The following is a 23,493-nucleotide window of genomic DNA, read 5'->3' on the forward strand; positions in this document are numbered from 1 at the left end:
GAGACATCAGAGAGTGCGAGGAGAGGGAGACATCAGACTAGAGAGAGGGAGGAGAGGGAGACATCAGACTAGAGAGAGGGAGAGGGAGAGATATCAGACTAAAAAGAGGGGAGAGAGGGAGGAGAAGGAGACATCAGAGAGTGCGAGGAGAGGGAGACATCAGACTAGAGAGAGGGAGGAGAGGGAGACATCAGACTAGAGAGGGAGGAGAGGGAGAGATATCAGACTAAAAAGAGGGGAGAGAGGGAGGAGAAGGAGACATCAGAGAGTGCGAGGAGAGGGAGACATCAGACTAGAGAGAGGGAGAGGGAGAGATATCAGACTAAAAAGAGGGGAGAGAGGGAGGAGACATCAGAGAGTGCGAGGAGAGGGAGACATCAGACTAGAGAGAGGGAGGAGAGGGAGACATCAGACTAGAGAGAGGGAGAGGGAGAGATATCAGACTAAAAAGAGGGGAGAGAGGGAGGAGACATCAGAGAGTGCGAGGAGAGGGAGAGTGTAATGTAAAGTATGAAAGGGTTAATCCAAGTATGAGTATTTAAGGGTCAAGGATCACACGACCTAAAGTCATGTGGTGCTTTTGTGCCACAACTGGATCTGTCTTCTTTTCCTGGACACCATCATCATCATCAAGGATGATCCCCACATTTACAAGAGGAAGAGGGAGTGGAGAGGAAGTGGGGAGAGGAAGAGGGTGGAGAGAGGAGAGGAAGTCATCCTCGCTTGCCAGGGGTCCAGTATCACTCCCGAACTCGCTTCCACCAGCCCCCTGGCCTCACGAAGCGTGATTTCATTACTCCCGCTGTTGCGCGTGACGTCATATATTGATTTGCGAAATACTTCCTTGTTCGGTAAAACGTTCGCTGATTGGTCCATTTAACGGGAAAACCAACAGAAGTCTACTGTCGGTTTGTTACAAGCGCTGTGATTGGTACGACCGGATTCTGGTCGGCTAGTAACGACTCCAACGACTCGTGAGGTCAAGGGGTTTGGGGAACAGCTTTAGCGTAGTGGGTTCGAATCCCTTGACGGGTGAAGATGAGAGGAAGTGGAAAGGAGAGGGTGGAGAGGAAGTGGGGAGAGAGGAGAGGAAGTGGGGAGAGAGAGGAGAGGAAGTGGGGAGGAAGAGGGTGGAGAGGAAAGAGAGAGAACATGAATTTATAACATTAAAGTAACAAATTTATTCCATAAAATACATTTTTACAAATTGAATAAAATATATATTTCCATCATTTCTAATAATGTTAAAGATACAGATCTTATACAGAAATCAATTAATATTAACTAATAACAAGAGGATGGACAGCTCCAATAAAATGGAGGACGCAGTCCAGTTAAACAAGACGATGGACAGCTCCATTCAAACGTAAGATGCGGTCCAGTAGAATCGATTCATTGATTTAGAAATGAACTCAAAGGTCTTGAGCAGGTATTTATTCTACTGTTGCCGATAGTGTTGTCTATGATTGTTGCCACGTCCGTTAGTTACTGTTGCCGATAGTGTTGTCTATGAATGTTGCCACATCCGTTAGTTACTGTTGCCGATAGTGTTGTCTATGATTGTTGCTACGTCCGTTAGTTTCAGGTTGTTGTAAGACTTCATTTCGCGGATGCGGGTAATCATCTGAGAAACAAAAAACAATCTCATTAGTTTTGACTTCATGGTTGAGATACAGGGTTTTTAATATATATAGTGTGTGAGTCACTATAATTCACAACAATTTAACAAGCTAATTAGATGAATACTTACTTTGTTTATTTTGAGACTGCCGCGGTCTGTTTTGTGGTATAGGGTCTGGTGCTGGGCCTAGAAAAAGTGATATAACTCAACGGTTTATACAATCGGAATCAACACCTCTTAATTCAAACACTAATCACAGATTGTAAGGAGAGTTGTGGTAACTTGTTACACGTACCTGGTTTACGTCTGGGTGATGGTAAAGGGTCCGGATCATCGTATTGTCCATTATTACGATACTGTTGATGATACGCTGGTGGATAAACCGATTGCTGTTGATCCGCAGGAATGTGTTGAGATGACGCGGGTAACGACGGGTAACTCTGATGAGGTCTAAACGCTGGATTCAATCCATCTCCCGGGCTCCCGTACCCCGGCCCGCCACCTCGAGGGGGTGATGGTGGCCGGGAGTTGTATATATTATCTTGCGAAGCTCGGACATCCATTCTCTGTTGAAATCTATCCGCGTATCCAGGACTACCGTACCTACATCAGATATATAACCACAAATAACTAATCATGTTCTAGTATAATCTGGAGCCAGTCCCTTCTTAAACATTGGTTGAAATTTATAACCCATAACAGCTCTACACTTCACTGTGGAACTGAGTCCAGAACAGTGGAACTGAGTCCAGAGCAGTGGAACTGAGTCCAGAACAGTGGAACTGAGTCCAGAACAGTGGAACTGATCCAAGAGAACTGTGGAACTGAGTCCAGAACAGTGGAACTGAGTCCAGAGCAGTGGAACAGAGTCCAGAGCAGTGGATCTGAGTCCAGAGCAGTGGTACTGAGTCCAGAACAGTGGAACTGAGTCCAGAGCAGTGGAACTGAGTCCAGAACAGTGGAACTGATCCAAGAGAACTGTGGAACTGGGATTCATATTAATAATGCAGTAAGATAGATATACAGATAGTACTCACCCAGGTCGGGGAGGAGTATTTACATTATCCGGCGGTAATCTATGAGGAGGTTTCATATTAGCTTGTCGTCGACTACTGTAGCCACCAGGGGGCGTATTGCTATCGTATCCATTCAGGGGGTTTGATCGATGGTAGTCAGGTAATGAAATGTTACCCTAAAAACACACAATAAACATTTTGAACATTTTTCCCTGCAGGGGGTTAGGGGAGGGGTTGAGGGGAGGGGGATGTGTTTCCAGTAACTCACGTTTGACGTTCGAGCGTTCCTCAAGTTTTGATCGACCGACCCGGACCCGCTGATCGACAACAATCGTTCTATATCCTCGAGTCGTCGTGACAACCTCTCGTTGTCGTGAGCTAATTGTTCCTGGTCTCTTCGCGATCGGTTTTTAAAGTTCACTAATTCTGTGTTTTCTTTTCTGAAAATAACATTTTTTAAAACAGGTCTTTAATTAAATGGTTCAAACAACAGTCAAATATTTCTAATTCGTATTACTGAGTAGAAGTCATTATTTGGATAAGTCACTGAGATGATGATGATCATTCCACCTATGACGACTTATGCCTGAGTTTGACTGTACTAATAATTCATAAAACGTTAATCAAACAAACTTCAGCCGTGTCTACAGCAGTTCATTGTCAATTCAATATACAGAGAAAATATCGACTAATTATCAAACTGTCTCTAATACAAATATCTCGACTCTAATTAATTTACGCCATCTGTTTATTTTCCCTCGCTGAGAACCACAGTGAAACCTCCCTTAGTGAGAATTAAACTCCATAACCAAACATGTAGTGAACTGTCCATAATGAACAACTCATAAACAATGCTTTCTCTAGGAACCAAATTTTTTTAGTTCATTTTAAACACTCTCAGCTCGGAGTTCAAATGATTACTCCAAGCTCTCAGTAGCCAGTCTCTCTCTCAGCTTGGAGTTCAAATGATTACTCCACGCTCTCAGTAGCCAGTCTCTCTCTCAGCTTGGAGTTCAAATGATTACTCCACGCTCTCAGTAGCCAGTCTCTCTCTCAGCTTGGAGTTCAAATGATTACTCCACGCTCTCAGTAGCCAGTCTCTCTCTCAGCTTGGAGTTCAGATGATTACTCCACGCTCTAAGTAGTCAGTATGTCTGGTATTATTACGATAGTGCTCATTATCAACTCATTCATTATTATTGTACCCCATTCTAATTCTATTAGTCTGTATCATACTGATTGACATGAGTGACCACCAGGTGGCGTGATGCTAAAAAGTTCATGTCTCCCCTCAGCGAGAACTCGAGGTGTTTTGTTGTAGAGGAGTTTTACCTGAGTGTCTCATTTTCGACCATATACTCCTGTAACATGTCGTATAGTGAACTCTGTTCCTGTTTAGTAGCCGATGATTGTGGAGGGGATTTAGACGGTGATTCTACGTTAGAAGCAGACGGCTCCGAGGCAGACGGCTGCAGAATACCAGACGTCGAATTATTATCCGTTACTGGAAACTCGTTTGATTGACTTCCTTCAATATTCTTCTTTTCTGAAGATTTAAATTATAAAATGCAGTTTACAAATTAAAAACCTTGAATTCAGGATCCAGTTCTACAGTTCAGGGTCCAGTTCTACAGTTCAGGACTCAGTTCTACAGTTCAGGATACAGTTCTACAGTTCAAGACTCAGTTCCACAGTCAAGACTCAGTTCCACAGTTCTGGTTCCAGTTCCACAGTTCTTTGTTACATTTGACAAAGAGAGTAGATTTGGAATGTTTAAACCCTTGTCTGTCCTTTGAGTGAAACCTTTACTGACTGCCTTCACGACTGTGGAACCAGCTCCAAAAACTGTGGAATAAGCTCCAGTGGATTGGAAAATATTAATGACAAAACCATAAATTGCGTAGTGAACGTCACGAGCTCAGTATTAATGAAGAACTTACTCTTATTCTTAGAATTTGAAGTCGCTGGAACTGGTTTGATTAATTTATGAAATTGTTCATCGTTTTCCTTTTGAAGACGTCCTTTCGGTTTCTCAGGAAAATTCAACTAAAACAAATATAAAATCATTGCAGGTCATCAGGATTTTACGTTAAACCTGAATAAAATCCTGAATTAATCAACTAATTCTATTTTCATTAGATCAATAAAATGCACAATACATATCATTATTGAGATTTTGATTGGAACTGGATTTATGGATACCGGTATCTGTGGCTGTATTGAGGGTCAGGTGAGTGGTAGGATTCTGTTTGATTCTGGAATGTCAGGTCACCAGTTGAAACCACTGCATATTACTGTACTCTATCATCGGTGAGGCGAGGGACACTCATTGCCTCTCTCCACCCAGGAGCAATTGAGGGGTACCCGACCTGAGCCTTTAGTAGCAGGACTAGTGTTACACCCAGAGAGATATGACTGATTCACAGTAAGACTGTAAAATTCTTTAAGCAGCCTGGATCGATGGACCTTTTAGCACTTCTAGCTTGATTTAACACTATGAAAACATCATCATAATTGTGAAAATTACCTGTTGTCGAAGATAATGATTTTCAGATCGTAATATTTTCAATTCTCTTTTCAACGTCAGAATCAGTTTTTCACGAGGATCCTGCATTTCATAACAAAATATAATAACAGTGAAAACATTCCTTCAATCAGTAACAGACTTGAACAGAAATCATCATCGAATACTGACTGACCATTTTAATGACTGGTTTATTTTTGATTTTCTTAGCTCTGTTTGAATAACGTAAAGTGTTCATAGTTTCTCCTACGTTGTAAGTTGAAGGACTGACACATGATATCTGTACAAACAAAATAAACATAATTATTCATAATTCTTATCCGTAAACCATTGAAAAATATCTCAAATATCAATCTGGATCCAGTTACACATTTGTGAGTAAAGAGTTGACTCAGAACTCTGGATCCAGTTCCACATTTGAGTTAAGAGTTGACTCAGAACTCTGGATCCAGTTCCACATTTGAGTAAAGAGTTGACTCAGAACTCTGGATCCTGTTTCACGTGAGTTAGGAGTTGACTCAGAACTCTGGATCCTGTTTCACGTGAGTTAGGAGTTGACTCAGAACTCTGGATCCTGTTTCACGTGAGTTAGGAGTTGACTCAGAACTCTGGATCCTGTTTCACGTGAGTTAAGAGTTGACTCAGAACTCTGGATCCAGTTCCACATTTGAGTTAAGAGTTGACTCCGAACTCTGGATCCAGTTTCACGTGAGTTAGGAGTTGACTCTGAGTTAAAATCAGTTCATTTTCAATCAATTAGCTTTGAGTCAAATCTAAACTCGGCAACTGTGTAACTGAATCCTGTAGTCATATCTACCATTAATGTAACACCATTTCCTCCTAAACTATCGGCTAAAAGTTTAGTCAGTTTGCTGTCTCGATATGGAATGTGACCGTGCTTCTTTTTACTATCCGCTAATGCTGAAATGCAGTTCCCTGAAAATAGAAATATATGAGATTAGTTTATAGCTATATCTGTGTATTTACCACGGAGTGAGGGATATAGAAAACACTGATACCAACCTAGAACTAAGAGACTTTTATTGATGTTATTAGTTTCTGCGACTGCTTCGCCGTTTTGAGTGTCCTTTACTTTCTCACTTCCTAAAAACATGTTTGACATCAATTAGCAACAACAGCAACGACAGATTGATTTATAACACGTAACAATCCAGTTTCCACACGACTACACTATCAATTAGAGTAATCTGACATCAAATTTGGTAGTTTCACATCCAAAATGCATCAAATTTTGAGAATATATTTCTAGATATTTACGATATTTCTAGATATTTACGATATTTCTAGATATTTCCGATATTTCTAGATATTTATGATATTTCTAGATATTTATGATATTTCTAGATATTTACGATATTTCTAGATATTTATGATATTTCTAGATATTTACGATATTTATGATATTTCTATACTAACATGAGCTGCATAAAAAGAAGTAAACACTCTTTTAAGTGTGGCCGTAGTCAGGCTTGCAGTTCTTAGTCAGGTTAAGGTCAAATATCAACTCTAGGATCAAAACATTGGAAATAAACTAAATCCAAGGTATTGTTGACACTGCAACTGGATTTGTGAACTCTGTAATTGGACGCAGAACAGCGGGTCTGGGTGTGCCAACTTTGGAATTGGACGCAGAACAGCGGGTCTGGGGCTCGTGAACTGTGGAATTGGACGCAGAACAGCGGGTCTGGGCTCGTGAACTGTGGAATTGGACACAGAACAGCGGGTCTGGGCTCGTGAACTGTGGAATTGGACACAGAACAGCGGGTCTGGGGCTCGTGAATATTTTACCTGCCAGATCTACAAACGTTAGTTTTCCATGCTTCGTTACGTAGAGATTTTCATCTTCAGGATCTTGTATTTCAGAATCTATCATTAATTGTAACATTGTGTGACTTCTACTGGAATAGTCATTAGCATCAGTAGCAGCAGAGACTCGGTTCCTCAACCCTAAAACAACAACAACAACATTATTCATATAATCATCTTGATCAGACAGTCATTCCTGGATATAAAGAGTTTTCAATGAGTTTTAAAATTCAAATTTCGAGAAGCGTCTGCATGACTTTCATATCCCAATTACAGTAGACTCCTCCTGAATCGGTACTGTTTATCTCAGTAAACCAATCGGTACTGTTTATCTTGGTAAACCGTCTAAGGGGGTAAAAAATACATTTTCATTTTTCAATCCTCCTCACCCCAATTCTAAATATCATCTACAGAGAGGGAGGGAGGGAGGGGGAGTGGGGAGGCAGAGGGAGAGAGAGAGGTGGCATCCATGGAAGCGTATGTACACATACTTAATGAATGGCCACTATTGATCAAAATGTGGGTAATTTCCTGAGGAAAAGAGTAAATGTTTGATAATGGTTGGTATTGATTTACGCTTGCTCTCAATTTTAACGAGCCACAATTTCACTTCGTAATTTACCGAAAACCAGAGATGAAATATTCAGCATATACACATTCTTTACAACGTGGAAACATAAACGACTATTAGTCATTGTGTAAATATTAGTAATTCATGAATTAATGACTGTAGTAAAAATACATGTTCTAAAACTGATAGAAACCAACCGTGTAAGGGAATATTGAAATAAAACAAGTCATTGAGAATTAGTGAAGGGTTTCATGATTGATTGAATATTGAAGTATCAATTAATATGCAACTTCACGACTTATAAACAAACACAGGAGACAGAGGTATACAATACATCTACGGGTATAATAGACTCCGCTCAAGTCTGATCTTTTGACTTGAGAGTGATATCTGAGTTGGACGATACAGTAGACTCCGCTGAAGAGTCTGATCTATTGACTTGAGAGTGATATCCGAGTTAGATGATACAGTAGACTCCGCTCAAGTCGGATCTTTTGACAAGAGAGTGATATCTGAGTTAGATGGTACAGTAGACTCCGCTCAAGTTGGATCTTTTTACTTGAGAGTGATATCTGAGTTGGATGGTACAGTAGACTCCGCTCAAGTCTGATCTTTTGACTTGAGAGTGATATCTGAGTTGGATGATACAGTAGACTCTGCTCAAGTCGGATCTTTTGACAAGAGAGTGATATCTGAGTTAGATGGTACAGTAGACTCCGCTCAAGTCGGATCTTTTGACAAGAGAGTGATATCTGAGTTGGATGGTACAGTAGACTCCGCTCAAGTCTGATCTTTTGACTTGAGAGTGATATCTGAGTTGGATGATACAGTAGACTCCGCTCAAGTCTGATCTTTTGACTTGAGAGTGATATCTGAGTTGGATGGTACAGTAGACTCCGCTCAAGTCTGATCTTTTGACTAGAGAGTGATATCTGAGTTGGATGGTACAGTAGACTCCGCTCAAGTCTGATCTTTTGACTAGAGAGTGATATCTGAGTTAGATGGTACAGTAGACTCCGCTCAAGTTGGATCTTTTTACTTGAGAGTGATATCTGAGTTGGATGGTACAGTAGACTCCGCTCAAGTCTGATCTTTTGACTTGAGAGTGATATCTGAGTTGGATGATACAGTAGACTCCGCTCAAGTCTGATCTTTTGACTTGAGAGTGATATCTGAGTTGGATGGTACAGTAGACTCCGCTCAAGTCTGATCTTTTGACTTGAGAGTGATATCTGAGTTGCATGGTACAGTAGACTCCGCTCAAGTCTGATCTTTTGACTTGAGAGTGATATCTGAGTTGGATGATACAGTAGACTCCGCTCAAGTCTGATCTTTTGACTTGAGAGTGATATCTGAGTTGGATGATACAGTAGACTCCGCTCAAGTCTGATCTTTTGACTTGAGAGTGATATCTGAGTTGGATGGTACAGTAGACTCCGCTCAAGTCTGATCTTTTGACTAGAGAGTGATATCTGAGTTAGATGGTACAGTAGACTCGCATAGGGAAAAATATCTTTAGAAATGTCAGAGTTAATCAGTGATTTCTGATTTGAACAGAGTCTGCTATATTTTCTATTAACCTCACTGAATAGAAATGTGACTTCGCCTAATTCTAGAAAATTGATCTGCTAAACTCTTCCATACACAACCTAGGTATCAATCATTTAGAAAACCAATTATAACAAAATATCTGGATAATTTCTCAATAAATCAATCATTGATCTCGTTTGAGGGGCGACACATTGAGAGAGAGATCAACAGGTTGAGAATTGATAGAAAATATAACACTATCTGAAAGAATTATCGACTACTTTGTGAGTGGTTTTTCCTGTGAGTGGTTTCACCGTGAGTGGTTTCACCATGAGTGTATAGTGTATTCTACCTCAGTCAGATTGATGGCTTTTAATTGATAAATAAACATGAAGCAATAAATGTTGCCGTGGTCTCGCGCCGGAGACCGAGAGGAGAGCGAAAACTTTATGAGATTCTCCGCAATAGCAAAATACGCCACGCTCCGGCCGGCCGCTGTGTGCTGTTGCCGGTAGCAACCTACACGGAAAAGTTCATAACAAATATAAATCAGGAAAGAATTAACATATTTTCGTTTGCGTCGAGATTTCTAAACGAGAACTCACTTCAACCTGTTCATTTTATTCTCTATTCATATTGAGGACGAGTGAAAAATAAAAACAAGTCGCGCTGTATTTGTGCATTCAAGCGTTCAATATATATAAAAAAACATTCTTTATAAAAGATATTTGAAAAGCGTTGATTTTGTAATTTGACTCTATTTGTGTCGATGTAGAAATAGCTGTTACTTAAATATAAACGCTTATTTAAAGCGCTTTTATACTTAAATAGTTTTTAGAACTTCAAATAGATTTCGTGGTCCTTCTTTTTGTGACTCAATTTATGAAGGATTGGAAAAACAGTCAAAATTTTGTTAACCACTTTTCCAGACGATGAATTACACTAAATTTTTAGACCCGTTTTATATAAACTACTGAATTAGAAATATAAATGGAGACTTATGTGACGACTTATCCAAATGATGACTTAAATTTGAAATATAAATTTGGACTTATGCGATGACAAAAAGAGAGATGATTTCCGTAATGTGACGACTTATAACAAATATGTAGTAATTCTATGAACGGAATTTTACTTACTTTTTTCCCGTTTAATTAAACCGTTTCCGAACCCGATTTGAACGTCGTCTATTTCTAGTTTAATCGGGCCGATGATATCTCCGTCATCGGTGAGTAGAGATAAAATATAAACCGCTTCCTCGTCGCGTTCAAAAATCAAATCCTCGAAATCATCGAAACTTTCATTCATTTTACGAACGTTTTCCGGTTCGAAATTCTTCCAAATTTTTTTCGCTCGTTTTTTCACGAATTTATTCTCTTTTTCGGAGCCTTTATCTTTATTTTCCGAGTCGGACTGACTGTAGCTGCTGCTGCGGCTGTTATAAATCTGATCAGGCGTCGCTGATTTCGGATTTAAATCTGCTTCTTCGTTGAAATTAAACACAATTGATTCGACATCTGATTCATTCTCCTCATTATCAATATTACTATCTTTAGAACGATTAATCGCTGAAAGCGCTGATTTTTTAAGTTTAGATTTAGATCTGGTTTGTAACGGAGCTCGTAATGAAGAGACCGCCGGAGCTGGTTGCGATTTACGCCTCGATTCGTTCTGATCGGGTTTTAACAGATTTCTAGACGGTATCGTCGTCTTCCCTCTTTGCACCGTCGACTGTGTCCTCCTTGTCGTCGGTGATTCTGTCCTCCTCGTCGCCGGCGCCGCTGCCGATGTTTCAGTTTGTGTTTCGATATTTTTAAACGGTTCGTCCTGCGTTTCAGTTTGAACTCCGATATCTTTATCCGGTGATTGAGTTTGAACTTCACGACTCTCGGTGTTCGGTTTTAGAGGTTGTGTATTAACCATTGATTTCTGTTTATTGATCTCTGGTAAAACGGGAGTGATCCTCGTGTGATCCTCACGAGGATTACTCCTCCTCCCGGAGACCGCCGATAGAAACGGTCCGTGTTGTACATATTTAACGGGATGTTGAGGTGATGTAGATGTATTCACGTATTGTCCAGTAATCGGTGGTTGTAATTGGTCAGTATTTAACGGTTCCTCTGTTTCGACTGGTACCGCTGCTGCTGCTGCTGCTGCTGCTGCTGCTGCTGGTGGAGGTGATGCTGAACCGTTTATTCTAACAGGTCCGTACGTATATATATTAATACCGTGTTGTTTATCAGTTTTATGTGGTTCACTGACGTGTGACGTTACATCATTACGACTAACACTTCTAAACTCATCTTCATCAACTCTCCTATACGGGTAGTGGTCCGAGTGATACCCGTTACGGGCCCGGGCCGGGGTCGTCCCGCGTTTCGTAGTCCCGTATTTCTTCCCTCGTAACACGTACTCAGTTCTAGGAATCGGTGATTCATCGGTCGAATCGAAACCGTAATTATCCCTACGAAATTCGCGTTGTTTTTTCGATAGTTTTTTGAGTTGTTTTTTCGCGCTGAGACTGTCGAGGTATTTCCTACTCGGTAGTCCGTGCGGAGAATAATCCAAATCATCCAGGTCATTATTATTATTATGATGATTATTATTATTACGTTTAAGTCTGATATTTCTATACGGATTCATTCTCTCGATCTCGCGCCGATACTGATCCAGTAATAAAAGTTCCTGTAATCGATGTTTGAAGTTGTGATATGATTGGTTACTGGAGTCAGCGTGCTGCTGCTGTAAACCGTCGTCGTCAGCGGCCGTGGCAGACGGGTTTGTCAGTAACGTTTTAAACCTCGTAGGTGGTGGATATCGTTCCAGCTCGTCCCAGTATAAATCGTCGGGTGGACTCGTCAGTAATTTATTAGATTGTTTAGCGATACTCGTCGGGTTTAAGACGACCGGTTTGTTACCGCTGTTAAGCGTGTAATCGCCGTTCCAACCAGTCAAACGTCTTTTACGAGTCAGCGTTTCTTTAAACGTATTGTAACCGATTTCAATGTCTTCAATATGATTGAGGTCGTAGCTGTAAGGTTCGAACGATCGAACGAAATATTCCTTATCGACATCTTTTATGAATCCGTTATCAGTAAATAGGTCGCTGTCATCGTTTCTGTAAATATCGTCAGTGTTTGCGATATTTCGATGTTTTTTCAGTGGTTCCGTCTGAATCGCTTGATCTGTTTTACTTTGTGCGGCGACTGCTGGTTTTTTCTTATTTCTTCGTTTCGGTCTGTGAATTTTCGGTTTGATATAAACCTCTTCCTCGACGGGACTCTCATCATCATCATCATCATCATCGTCACTTCTCCATTGTTTATCTCGATATCTCAAATCGTGATATTTCCCCGTGCGATATCGAGGTATTCTCTCGTATCTATCCTCATCGTTTTCCTCGTCGTCACTCAGCGAATGATGCTTTGTTCTCCTCTGTTGTGGTTTTACCGGTGGTTTTAGTAAGTTATGTAAATGTTGATCAGTTTGTGGTATAATAACCACTGCGTACGGCTGTTGTTGTTGTCGCGGTAATAACGACTGTCCTCTGTTGTCTATCACCGGCAGTAAGTTACCGATCGGTATTTGATCGAGGAATGTTTGTTGTTGAGTTGGAGCAGCAGGTGGCGCTGCTACAGCTGGTTCGGGTATAGCCTGTTCCGGAACAGGAGACGGTACAAGGATTGATCTTCGAGGTCTGATATCTATAGAAGGTCTAGTTGAACGTATAACGTCTATAGAAGGTCTACTGTGTAACCATCTCGCGCTGGGGTCGCTCATTTTTCTCGAGATGTTGCTCAGTTTTCTCAGCGGTTCAGGTATTTGATGCGAAGGTCTGCGGATATACCGAGCATCGTCTGGTGCCAGATTCTGAGATGTAGAAGGTCTATTTCTGGGAGTTGAAGGTCGTCTATCTCTGACCGGTGGTTCCATTCTAGGTTTATCGTGTCTATCAGTCGGGGTCGGTGTCCGGGATCGTCTACCCAGTATCTGTACCGGTGGATGTTTAGAGTTGTGGGTTCTATCCGGGGTTCTAGCTCGACTGATCGGCCTCGGTTCGCTGATATAAATAGGACTTCGCGCTCGAGACGGAGCCTTCCTCTTCTTCGGTTTTTCTCGCTGTTTTGGAATATCCGGCGATCGAGGAGGACTGCTCCTAGACTGTCTCCTCATCGGAGGAGGACTGCTCCTAGATTGTCTCCTCGATGATTCCGGTTTGAAATACTCGTCGCTGTCCGTTGTTTGATCCGGTGCTTGTTTTCTATACGAGCGAATGAACCTCGACCGATGCGGATCCTCGTGAGGTTGCTCGTGAGGTTGCGGAGTATTCCTACGACTGATCTCTCTCTGAAACGATACGATCGAATCCTCTCTGTCGAGGTCGGTCGATAGTTCGTTATTGTTGAGTTTAAGTCGAGGTATCGGAGTCGGTTCTCGACTGACGGGTGACTCCGCGTAACGGGGTGACTCCGCCGCGTAACTACGCTCCGTTTCTAATTCGTGTAATTTCTCGCGTTTCTGTTGAACTTTCAATCTCAAACTCTTGGCTAGCGCCGGTGAGATCGTCGAGAACTCGTCATCAGACGGATGACGATGTTTCCAGAATCCGTCTGCGTATTGACTGAGAGCTGATCCCTCTCTACTGTAACGAGGTGTATTCACACCCGACTGATCCGGAGCCGCTAAATTATATTTCTCGCGTATCGTTTTTTTCCGCGGGGGACTCAAACCTACGACTCCTTGAATTCTATTCCTCGACATTTTTATTCTAGGTACGACATTTTTCGTTTTCTAATTCTAGAATTCGCATTTTTCGTTTTTTGGTCGGGTCAGGTCGTACGCGAGCAGTTTCTCGATAAACACTCGAAGTCTCGTGAATAAATAATGAAACGATGATGAAATGATGTACGGTTATTGAAACGTTGTCGACGGCGATGATGAATCCGTCGTAAAATATCGAAATATCGATAAAAACACGACGAGAGTCGGTTTTATAACGATTAATACTCGGAACAAACGAGCACAAAACTCAACTCGATTCACAGAGAATAAATCCTTATAAATAATGTATGAATTAAATCATAAAATACTCATCACTCACGACGGATTGAAACTGAGTGTGACACGACTTATAGCAGTCCGAGATACACGACTTATAGCAGTCCGAGATACACGACTTATAGCAGTCCGAGATACACGACTTATAGCAGTCCGAGATACACGACTTATAGCAGTCCGAGATACACGACTTATAGCAGTCCGAGATACACGACTTATAGCAGTCCGAGATACACGACTTATAGCAGTCCGAGATACACGACTTATAGCAGTCCGAGATACACGACTTATAGCAGTCCGAGATACACGACTTATAGCAGTCCGAGATACACGACTTATAGCAGTCCGAGATACACGACTTATAGCAGTCCGAGATACACGACTTATAGCAGTCCGAGATACACGACTTATAGCGGTCCGAGATACACGACTTATAGCGGTTTCGAGATACACGACTTATAGCGGTTCGAGATACACGACTTATAGCAGTTCGAGATACACGACTTATACCAGACCGAGATACACGACTTATATATATTTCTGAGCTGAGATTTCACTGTCAATTTCACTGAGCTGAGATTTCACTGAACTGCTATCATTCAACGCTGGTGTCAGTATCTAAACATTAAACATTCCGATTCCTGCGAAAAACGATCGCTTTTAGTGAATAATATTTCAATGAATAAAACGACAACTCGAGAAATATTTCATCGATAAATCATTTGTAACAGATGAGAAATTCTTTCATTGTTGACGCGACGGTAACAGCCCCGGTAACAGCGACGGTAACACGGACGGTAACAGCAGACGCCCGACCGTTAGAAAAATCTTATTTCAAACTAATAATCAATTAAACTGCACCTTTACGAGATGATATATCTGATATTCCTCAAGAGTCTTCCCTATTTATGATCTAATACTTCTCAATATCCAATATCACTGACAGTCTAAACATTTCTCAGCCAAAACCACTTTAAAAACATCAATATTATTCCAATAAAGCGTCGAATGAAAATATTTCCTTTTTCTGATGATAGAAATAGTAATCCAGTTTATGAACCGGCACTGATCCTGTAAGCGCAGGTCCGTCGTATATCTGTGTCAGAAAGAGTATTTTAAATATCGCAACGTGTTTCTTTCATATTCCGTACAAAAGACCTTTTATAAATTCAGTCTGACGTTGCCTAGTGTTTTCATACAATAATAACTAAACTATCAGCCACAAAACTTTTTTACTATTTCAGATGAAAGAAAGGAATTTCTTTCAAAAAGACACTCGTCGGCTGGCTGGCTGGCTGGCTGGCTGGCTGGCTGGCTGGCTGGCAGACTAACTGACTCCTATGTTACATCCAATGTTCAGTATCAAGAACCTTCCTCATTAAAATGAGTCACGTCATGAATGACTTCGAATTCAAGTTTTAAACTCGATGACAAAAAATTTATGAATCTTTTAATAAGAAAATGTCAAAAATATGAATTCAAATGAAATGTGGTGTATTTGCTGACTGTGTGTGTGTCATGCATAGAAACCTATAACAGTATTCAGTAGCTGTTTGTCACTGAAAGTATTTTTTTTTTATCAGCTAGCAGGTTTTTTTTTATATCCCAAATGATTAAATAGTTTCATTATATGGAAATATGACACGACAATAAACGTATAGAAATGAATATCAACGATGAATTGAGGAGCAGGTTTTGTAAAGACGCGATGAGAAAACAGGTCTTACTGTTCACACACCGGGCGTCTTTAAACATTAATCAGTGAATGTCACGAGAAACACGGGCAGACACCTGCTCGGTTAGTTCATTAATCAGCCTCAAGATGGCAGCATTATCTAGCTGCAATTATAACTCAGTTCAACAGTCGTTTGACTTTGATAAGTTTAACATAAATTGATTTCAAATGAGCAACAACTGTGGAACTGGCTTTGGTTCCACTAACTGTAGAACTGGATTTGGTTCCACTAACTGTGGAAGTGGGTTCAGTTCTGTGGAACTGTGGAATTAAAATTGATTTACCTTCTTCTAAAACTGTCATCATATCATCGAGATTCTCACAGGAAACGATGAATAAATTCTCGACGTAAAATCCTTTATTTTTGCCCCAGCGAACGTTAAGGGGACTCCTACGAGGGTACGGATTCAACAAATCAATAACCTACAAATATATCAAATACTGTTAGTTATAATCGAGCTGATGATTTGAAAACATCTCAGTTTCATTCATAGACCAATGGAAACAGTTGTAGTTCTTGATTTCACAAAATGGAGTCTCTTTTCACTTATTCAACTTGTTGAGTGAAATAAGACTTTTTTGGATACAGTTTAAAAGGGTTTAAAATCGATGTTTTTGTTCAACTATCCGTCCTTTAAAGACCTCTATCGGATATGTACAACAAAAAATGATTGAGCATGGCCTGACGCCTGACGTCTGCTCAGCTGACGCCTGATGTCTGCTCAGACGGAGTTATAGTTACCTGTTCGTTGTATATTTCTAAGTAAGATGCGTGAACTCTTAAAGTCGTTGGATTTTTTGCTTGCATGTGACGATACAAATAAGCGAACGATCGCGGAATTAGTCCGAATAGTTCAGCATTCGGTCGACGGCCATCTTGAAACTGTATAACGGCAAAATGAAACAATTAATCGAATAATTTCAATGAGATTGGATTAAAATTTCATTAATTCTAATGCAATCATGAAACAGAGTCAGAAGGTCAATTTTCAATGACAACTAACTACGTATCTCATGATGTCAACCAGGGAGAGGTGTCCATACCTCCCTTGGGTTAAACCAGGGAGAGGTGTCCATACCTCCCCCGGGTTAAACCAGGGAGAGGTGTCCATACCTCCCCCGGGTTAAACCAGGGAGAGGCGTTCATACCTCCCCGGGTTAAACCAGGGAGAGGTGTCCATACCTCCCCCGGGTTAAACCAGGGAGAGGTATCCATACCTCCCCCGGGTTAAACCAGGGAGAGGTGTCCATACCTCCCCCGGGTTAAACCAGGGAGAGGTGTCCATACCTCCCCCGGGTTAAACCAGGGAGAGGCGTTCATACCTCCCCGGGTTAAACCAGGGAGAGGTGTCCATACCTCCCCCGGGTTAAACCAGGGAGAGGTATCCATACCTCCCCCGGGTTAAACCAGGGAGAGGTGTCCATACCTCCCCCGGGTTAAACCAGGGAGAGGTGTCCATACCTCCCCCGGGTTAAACCAGGGAGAGGTGTCCATACCTCCCCAGGTTAAACCAGGGAGAGGTGTCCATATTGCTAGTACGGTCTCAAATCTGGGGATCCCTATAATCTCACTAGTTGAGGTGGTCCCCGGGGATCCCTATAATCTCACTAGTTGAGGTGGTCCCCGGGGATCCCTATAATCTCACTAGTTGAGGTGGTCCCCGGGGATCCCTATAATCTCACTAGTTGAGGTGGTCCCCGGGGATCCCTATAATCTCACTAGTTGAGGTGGTCCCCGGGGATCCCTATAATCTCACTAGTTGAGGTGGTCCCCGGGGATCCCTATAATCTTACTAGTTGAGGTGGTCCTGTGATTGTATGTGTCTTTCCTGATCCAGTTTGTCCAAATGCAAATGCTGTACAAGAATATCTGCAAAATTATCAAAATCATTTTATAATAAAACTAAGTAACTTTACAAGAACTGGTGTAGACCTTCTCAAGTACAGTTTGAAATTATCATTTTGTTCCCAAACACTTGTAATTTACTTGTTGGATCGTGATATGAATGTATGAGTGAATGAATGACCTATTGTGTGGTAATTAAGTAATTCGGTCACTATTAAAAAGAAATAAACAACATGTTATCAACTTGACCACAACTACCCGGCGCTACCTGGCACACATCCAAACTGTAGGACATTATGTGTACGACTGGTATGGATTATAACATGACAACCTTGAACAAGTGTCAAATAGTGGTCGTATAGTACCCAGTATACCTGGCAGCTACCCCCCCCCTAGTGTTCCCACCTCTCTGAAGAGCTCTCACCTCCCCGGGGAGCTCCAACCTCCCCGGAGAGCTCTCACCTCCCCGGAGAGCTCTCACCTCCCCGGGGAGCTCCAACCTCCCCGGAGAGCTCTCACCTCCCCGGGGAGCTCCAACCTCCCCGGGGAGCTCTCACCTCCCCGGAGAGCTCTCACCTCCCCGGGGAGCTCTCACCTCCCCGGAGAGCTGCTACCTCTCTCATTGTATACATACCCATTTATTGCTAAATCAATGAGTTTTTGAACTCCACAATGTTTGAAAACATCTTCCTGCGACGCTTCACATTCAAACGTTACATTAAATGTGAATGATTTCGTCGATGATTGATTATCAACCTGTTAAAATAGAAAATATCCTCACTATTATCGGTACTGGTATCGGTAACAGTACAGGTATTGGTATTGGTATCAGTATTGGTATCAGTATAGGAATCGGTACTGGTATCGGTATCGGTATCAGTACTCAGGGGCGGATCCACGCTATATTCCACTGTATTGCAGAATATAGTCTGAATATTTTCAAGAAGTACCTAATCTAACAGTTCCAGAATGCCTTTAAATACAAGGAAAGAGTGATTTTTCAAATTTTTCTCGGGGAAGACCCCAAACCACCCTTTAATGAGCTTCATCGCCGGCATATCATCGAGCAATTATTTTGAGGAGTACAGTTAAATTCACCGGCTGGATGCGCCCCTGGTACTGGTATTGGTATTGCCATCAGTACTGGTATTGGTATCGGTAGATAAGGAATCATAGTTATCGGTTCATTCTAAATGAGAATCCCTGTAAATAGATGCTGAACCGGTGAGTTTACGATGTTAGGAATAGTTTAGAATGTCACGTACCCAAATGCCGCCGTCTCCGGGAAACTGAATCACACTTTTATCAGCTCGATTCCGTTCCGCGATATTTAAAGGTCGAACTCTGAAAACAAATAAAGAACAGTAGAATCAGATCTCACGAGACCAATGAATATTCCACGCGAGACAGTGAATGAATTCCAGGGGGCGCTCACAGCGCCGTGTCAGGTCAACATCACATCAGATATTTTTTCACGTGGCGCGAGTGATAATCAGAGACAATCCGTGGTAAGCAGAGGTCAGGGTCACGAGGAGTCTACCGTTTAAACTCATAGAATGTTTATCCGGAGTTTTCTTACCTAATAACTACCATCGACGCCATAAATCCAAATTAAAATATCTGCCTAAATATTCCATGATATCTAAGCGTATGCAATGGATATAAGTGAGTGACTTTCTGATGTACGACACTCACTCACTGTCTTATAGACAACTCACACTAGTTTCTGATCACGGTTTATTTGTTTATAGTTATGTGACTCTGAGTAAATTAACTCCTTTATTTCATACACTTAGATAAATATAGTTCGGGCAGCGACAAGGAGGAGCAGTTTATAATCTATTCCTACAAATAATAGCATTCATTCCTGCACCGATTAAAATAGTTGAGATATTTGAGTCTGAAATATTCAACCAGGGTTTGTCAATACAGTCAAACCTGTTTCTTGATCTGAATCATTTAGAACTGACTAAATTCTCAATTAAACATCATGTTTTACACATAATTTGTGTGTGAACCTAATCAATAAATGGACAGGTGGTTTAATTTGGTTTGAGACCATCTCTTTATAAAAGCTTACCAGTAAGGCGGATTAACGTGGATTAAACTGATAAGGATTAGGCCGCAGTTAAGGTGGATTAAATAGATTTGACTGTATTTTATATTAGCTTCACCGGGGTCATTTTTTCTAACCTGTTGGTGATTGATTTTAATTCTGGAACAATTTTAAATAAAAATCCCTGAAAATGACTAATATACGATTTAGTCAAAACGTCAAATCAACTTTTAGCTCAAAGGAAATATTTCAGACTCTATTTTCTTTTTAAATGTCAAATTTTATATGATCTTTAAAATACAGACTCAAGAATATTCTATCAACGGTAATCTGAAATATTCTAATTAGTTTCTATAACAGGAATAGTAAACACGGCAAAATTCATTACCGTAGTAACCGTGCGCAACAATACAATAAATATCGTGTCGCAATAGCGTGTTAACAATTTCATGATTAAAACGTAATTGTTCATGAAGATTTAATCCCATACAATCCTTCTTTTATTGTCAACTCCTACAACACGGACGGACTATTAAACTTATTGTATATATATCTACGCGGTGACAACCAGTGAATTCATAATAACGGTTGAAACTATTGGAAACTTACCTAACAACTACATTTATATTATCAGTCCCTGAATCATCGGAACCATCAGTGTTATTAGACGTATCTGTAGCGCTCCTGAAACACATAGAAATAAACATAATATTAAAACATATTCCAATGAAATAACAGTGAAACTCGCAGCTGAATCTGTTACTGGTGAATCTTACACTGAATTAGAAATACAAATCAAGACACAAAAATAGAGACGATTTTAAAAATGTGACGACTTATTCAAATGAAAACTTATACACTAGTTGGGTCTCAAAAATACAAAATGACTAATATCCGATCCCCGCGACCTGGTGATATTTTTTTTTTACCTAGCTATCGTTATTTTTCCAGAATATGAAGGTTTTCTAATTAAAGGTTTTTTCCGAGGAGCTGGTATAGGCTGATCAGTACTACCAGCACCAGTAGCACCAGCAATAGCATCGGCACCAGCACCAGTACCAGCACCAGCAGCAGGAATACGACCAGCAGCTACTATTCCATTATTTGTATGACTATCGGGTTGTGAGCTTCCATTAACAGGTGCTCCAGCTCCAGCTCCAGCTCCTGCTCCAGCTCCTGCTCCAGGTACTGCTCCAGGTCCAGCTGAAGAATTATTAACGCTATTTTTCGAATTATTCACAGATTTTTCCAGTTTCGTCGCGTGATTCGTCGTAGATTCAGTTTTTGATTCCGATGATTCCTCTTTTATAGAATTCATACTTCCGCGTTTATCCGAGGAGAATTTCATTTTAAATCGAGCAGCACAAACTCCAAAATACACGTTATAAACTCGTGTTACACAACATCCGATCCTTTACAGCATGTTATAAACAAACATTTTAAACAGTTTTCAATTTGTCACAAACAGAAATCACACTCAACACATACAGCCAGCGTCAGGCACTCGCTCGCTCGCTGGTTTTACTGGGATCGCGCAGACGTGTATGATTAATTAACTTCCATGTCATGATTTAATTACGAGTCTCTCTAGCGCTGGTCACCTTCGCGTTAACTCCGATCATACCGCTACATTCAACCATAAAACGGGCAACAAAACAAACCCTAAACCAACCGTTTGTTACCGCCGCATATTTGCACTGTTGTCCTTAACGCTTCGATGAATTCTTTAAACATTGATTAATATCAAATTTATATTCAAAACAGTTCAGTTCATTCATATATAATTAACTATTAGAATCATTATGGATTAACACGATAATCCCAGTGGATTAACATAATCCTAGTGGATTAAACATGAAAATCCGAGCGGATAACTACAATCCTAATGGATTAACACCGGATTATGATAATTTGTAAAATAATCTGCGTTTTATCGAACTAATGCTCGTATGGTTGTTACAATCAGTGCAGCTCGCAGGTCGCAGGGTCCGGCGCATACCTTCACCTCACCCCTCCAGTCCAGCTCGCAGGGTCCGGCGCATACCTTCACCTCACCCCTCCAGTCCAGCTCGCAGGTCGCAGGGTCCGGCGCATACCTTCACCTCACCCTCTCCGTGTAGGTGAGGTACTGAATATTTCATACTGAGACCACTAGGGATTTTATACAAGATCTGTGTGTCTCATTATATATTTATCTCATTATCTTTACTTTGATAACTTCGGCCAAATCTGATACAGAATATTAAACTCTGCAATCAGGGGTCAGTTACTCAGATAAGTCCACTAAAGTTGGGTTGAAGTGTTAACCAGTGTATAACTGACGCGACTGTGTTGATATATTTATCACACAGTTGAGTCTTTTATTCTGATATTATGAAATCATAAACTGCACCATAAATTGAAATCCACCTTAACGTATTACAACAAAAGTTAAAGAAAAACACGTTGGTAGCAATACCATTCTTCCAATGGGTCACTGGGTCTGGTTAACTGGGTCTGGTTCACTGGGTCTGGTTAACTGGGTCTGGTTCACTAGGCCCAGGTCACTGGGTCTGGTTCACTGGGCCCGGGTCACTGGGTCTGGTTCACTGGGCCCGGGTCACAGGCATTTTCTGTACTGGATAAAAGATAATTGAAAACTTACCAATTTGATGAAGCGCGATTTGAAATCATCATTGATTGAGGTTTCTGTTGACTACACAGCGCTCGGGCTACAATCAGTGCCCTACCAGTTTCTGTTGACTACACAGCGCTCAGCTACAATCAGCTCCCTACCAGTTTCTGTTGACTACACAGCGCCCGGGCTACAATCAGCGTCCAACTGAAATAACACAACAACTGAAATCAAAGTCTAGTTTTCAATCAACTCATCATAGAATATCACAATGTTTTACCTGAAAATTATACAACTATCAATTGAACCCGGAAAATCTGTTCGTTATAAACCGATAGTTCATTATATCCAGTATGAAACTAATCAAATTGTCTTTAATTTGGGATGAAATGTTTTGTAAAATCCGATAAATGGTTATATATCCGAGTTCGTTCCGACACAGGGAGGTTCGGCTGCAGTTCAAAACAGACTACTGTAAATACATAGTGAGAAGATTAGTTTTAATGAGTTATGTATCCATTAATGATGATATAAATGAATGGAGCGATGACAGCTCCAGCGCTCCGACCAACGCCTGCTTGTATTATATCACAACATTAGAACATGTAGTCGATTGATCCATTAGTAACAGAGTCTAATATAAAACAAACCCTTCGAGCGACTATAATTAATATTGTTTACTTTTCTTCATCATTCCTTCAGAAAATTCCATTTACTCATTAGAAAAAAAAATAGCCCCAATACGTATGTTATCATAGTAAATACGCATTAGTCTCACTACATACGACCTGTACCGGTGATATAGTTGAATACTGATCCTGTACCGGTGATATAGTTGAATACTGATCCTGTACCGGTGATATAGTTGAATACTGATCCTGTACCGGTGATAAAGTTGAATACTGATCCTGTACCGGTGATATAGTTGAATACTGATCTTGTACCGGTGATATAGTTGAATACTGATCCTGTACCGGTGATAAAGTTGAATACTGATCCTGTACCGGTGATATAGTTGAATACTGATCCTGTACCGGTGATATAGTTGAATACTGATCTTGTACCGGTGATATAGTTGAATACTGATCCTGTACC

At 40.9% G+C, this 23,493-nt stretch overlaps 1 protein-coding gene across 1 annotated transcript; it reads right to left on the bottom strand.

The window, feature by feature from the left end:
* Window positions 1-1,191: 1,191 nt before the first annotated feature.
* Window positions 1,192-13,850, bottom strand: LOC141899193 (uncharacterized). The gene is made up of 13 exons (XM_074785355.1): window positions 10,229-13,850; window positions 6,971-7,129; window positions 6,185-6,265; window positions 5,979-6,097; window positions 5,337-5,441; window positions 5,165-5,245; window positions 4,578-4,683; window positions 3,970-4,183; window positions 2,906-3,077; window positions 2,659-2,813; window positions 1,917-2,224; window positions 1,751-1,807; window positions 1,192-1,624 (listed from the first exon to the last, which is right to left on the bottom strand). The coding sequence occupies exons 1-13, from the start codon at window positions 13,848-13,850 to the stop codon at window positions 1,533-1,535; spliced, it is 5,271 nt and encodes a 1,756-aa protein (XP_074641456.1). The 3' UTR covers window positions 1,192-1,532.
* Window positions 13,851-23,493: the final 9,643 nt, after the last annotated feature.

Source organism: Tubulanus polymorphus, chromosome 2 (genome assembly GCF_964204645.1).
Source record: "Tubulanus polymorphus chromosome 2, tnTubPoly1.2, whole genome shotgun sequence".
NCBI classification, from domain to species: domain Eukaryota; kingdom Metazoa; phylum Nemertea; class Palaeonemertea; order Tubulaniformes; family Tubulanidae; genus Tubulanus; species Tubulanus polymorphus.

Coding starts and splice junctions, on each gene's coding strand:
- LOC141899193 (XM_074785355.1), bottom strand. CDS start 13,850: ATGTCGAGGAATAGAATTCAAGGAGTCGTAGGTTTGAGTCCCCCGCGG. Junction 2,225..2,658: donor AATACTCCTCCCCGACCTGG/GTGAGTACTATC, acceptor TATCTGATGTAG/GTACGGTAGTCCTGGATACG. Junction 1,625..1,750: donor GCAGTCTCAAAATAAACAAA/GTAAGTATTCAT, acceptor TTTGTTTCTCAG/ATGATTACCCGCATCCGCGA.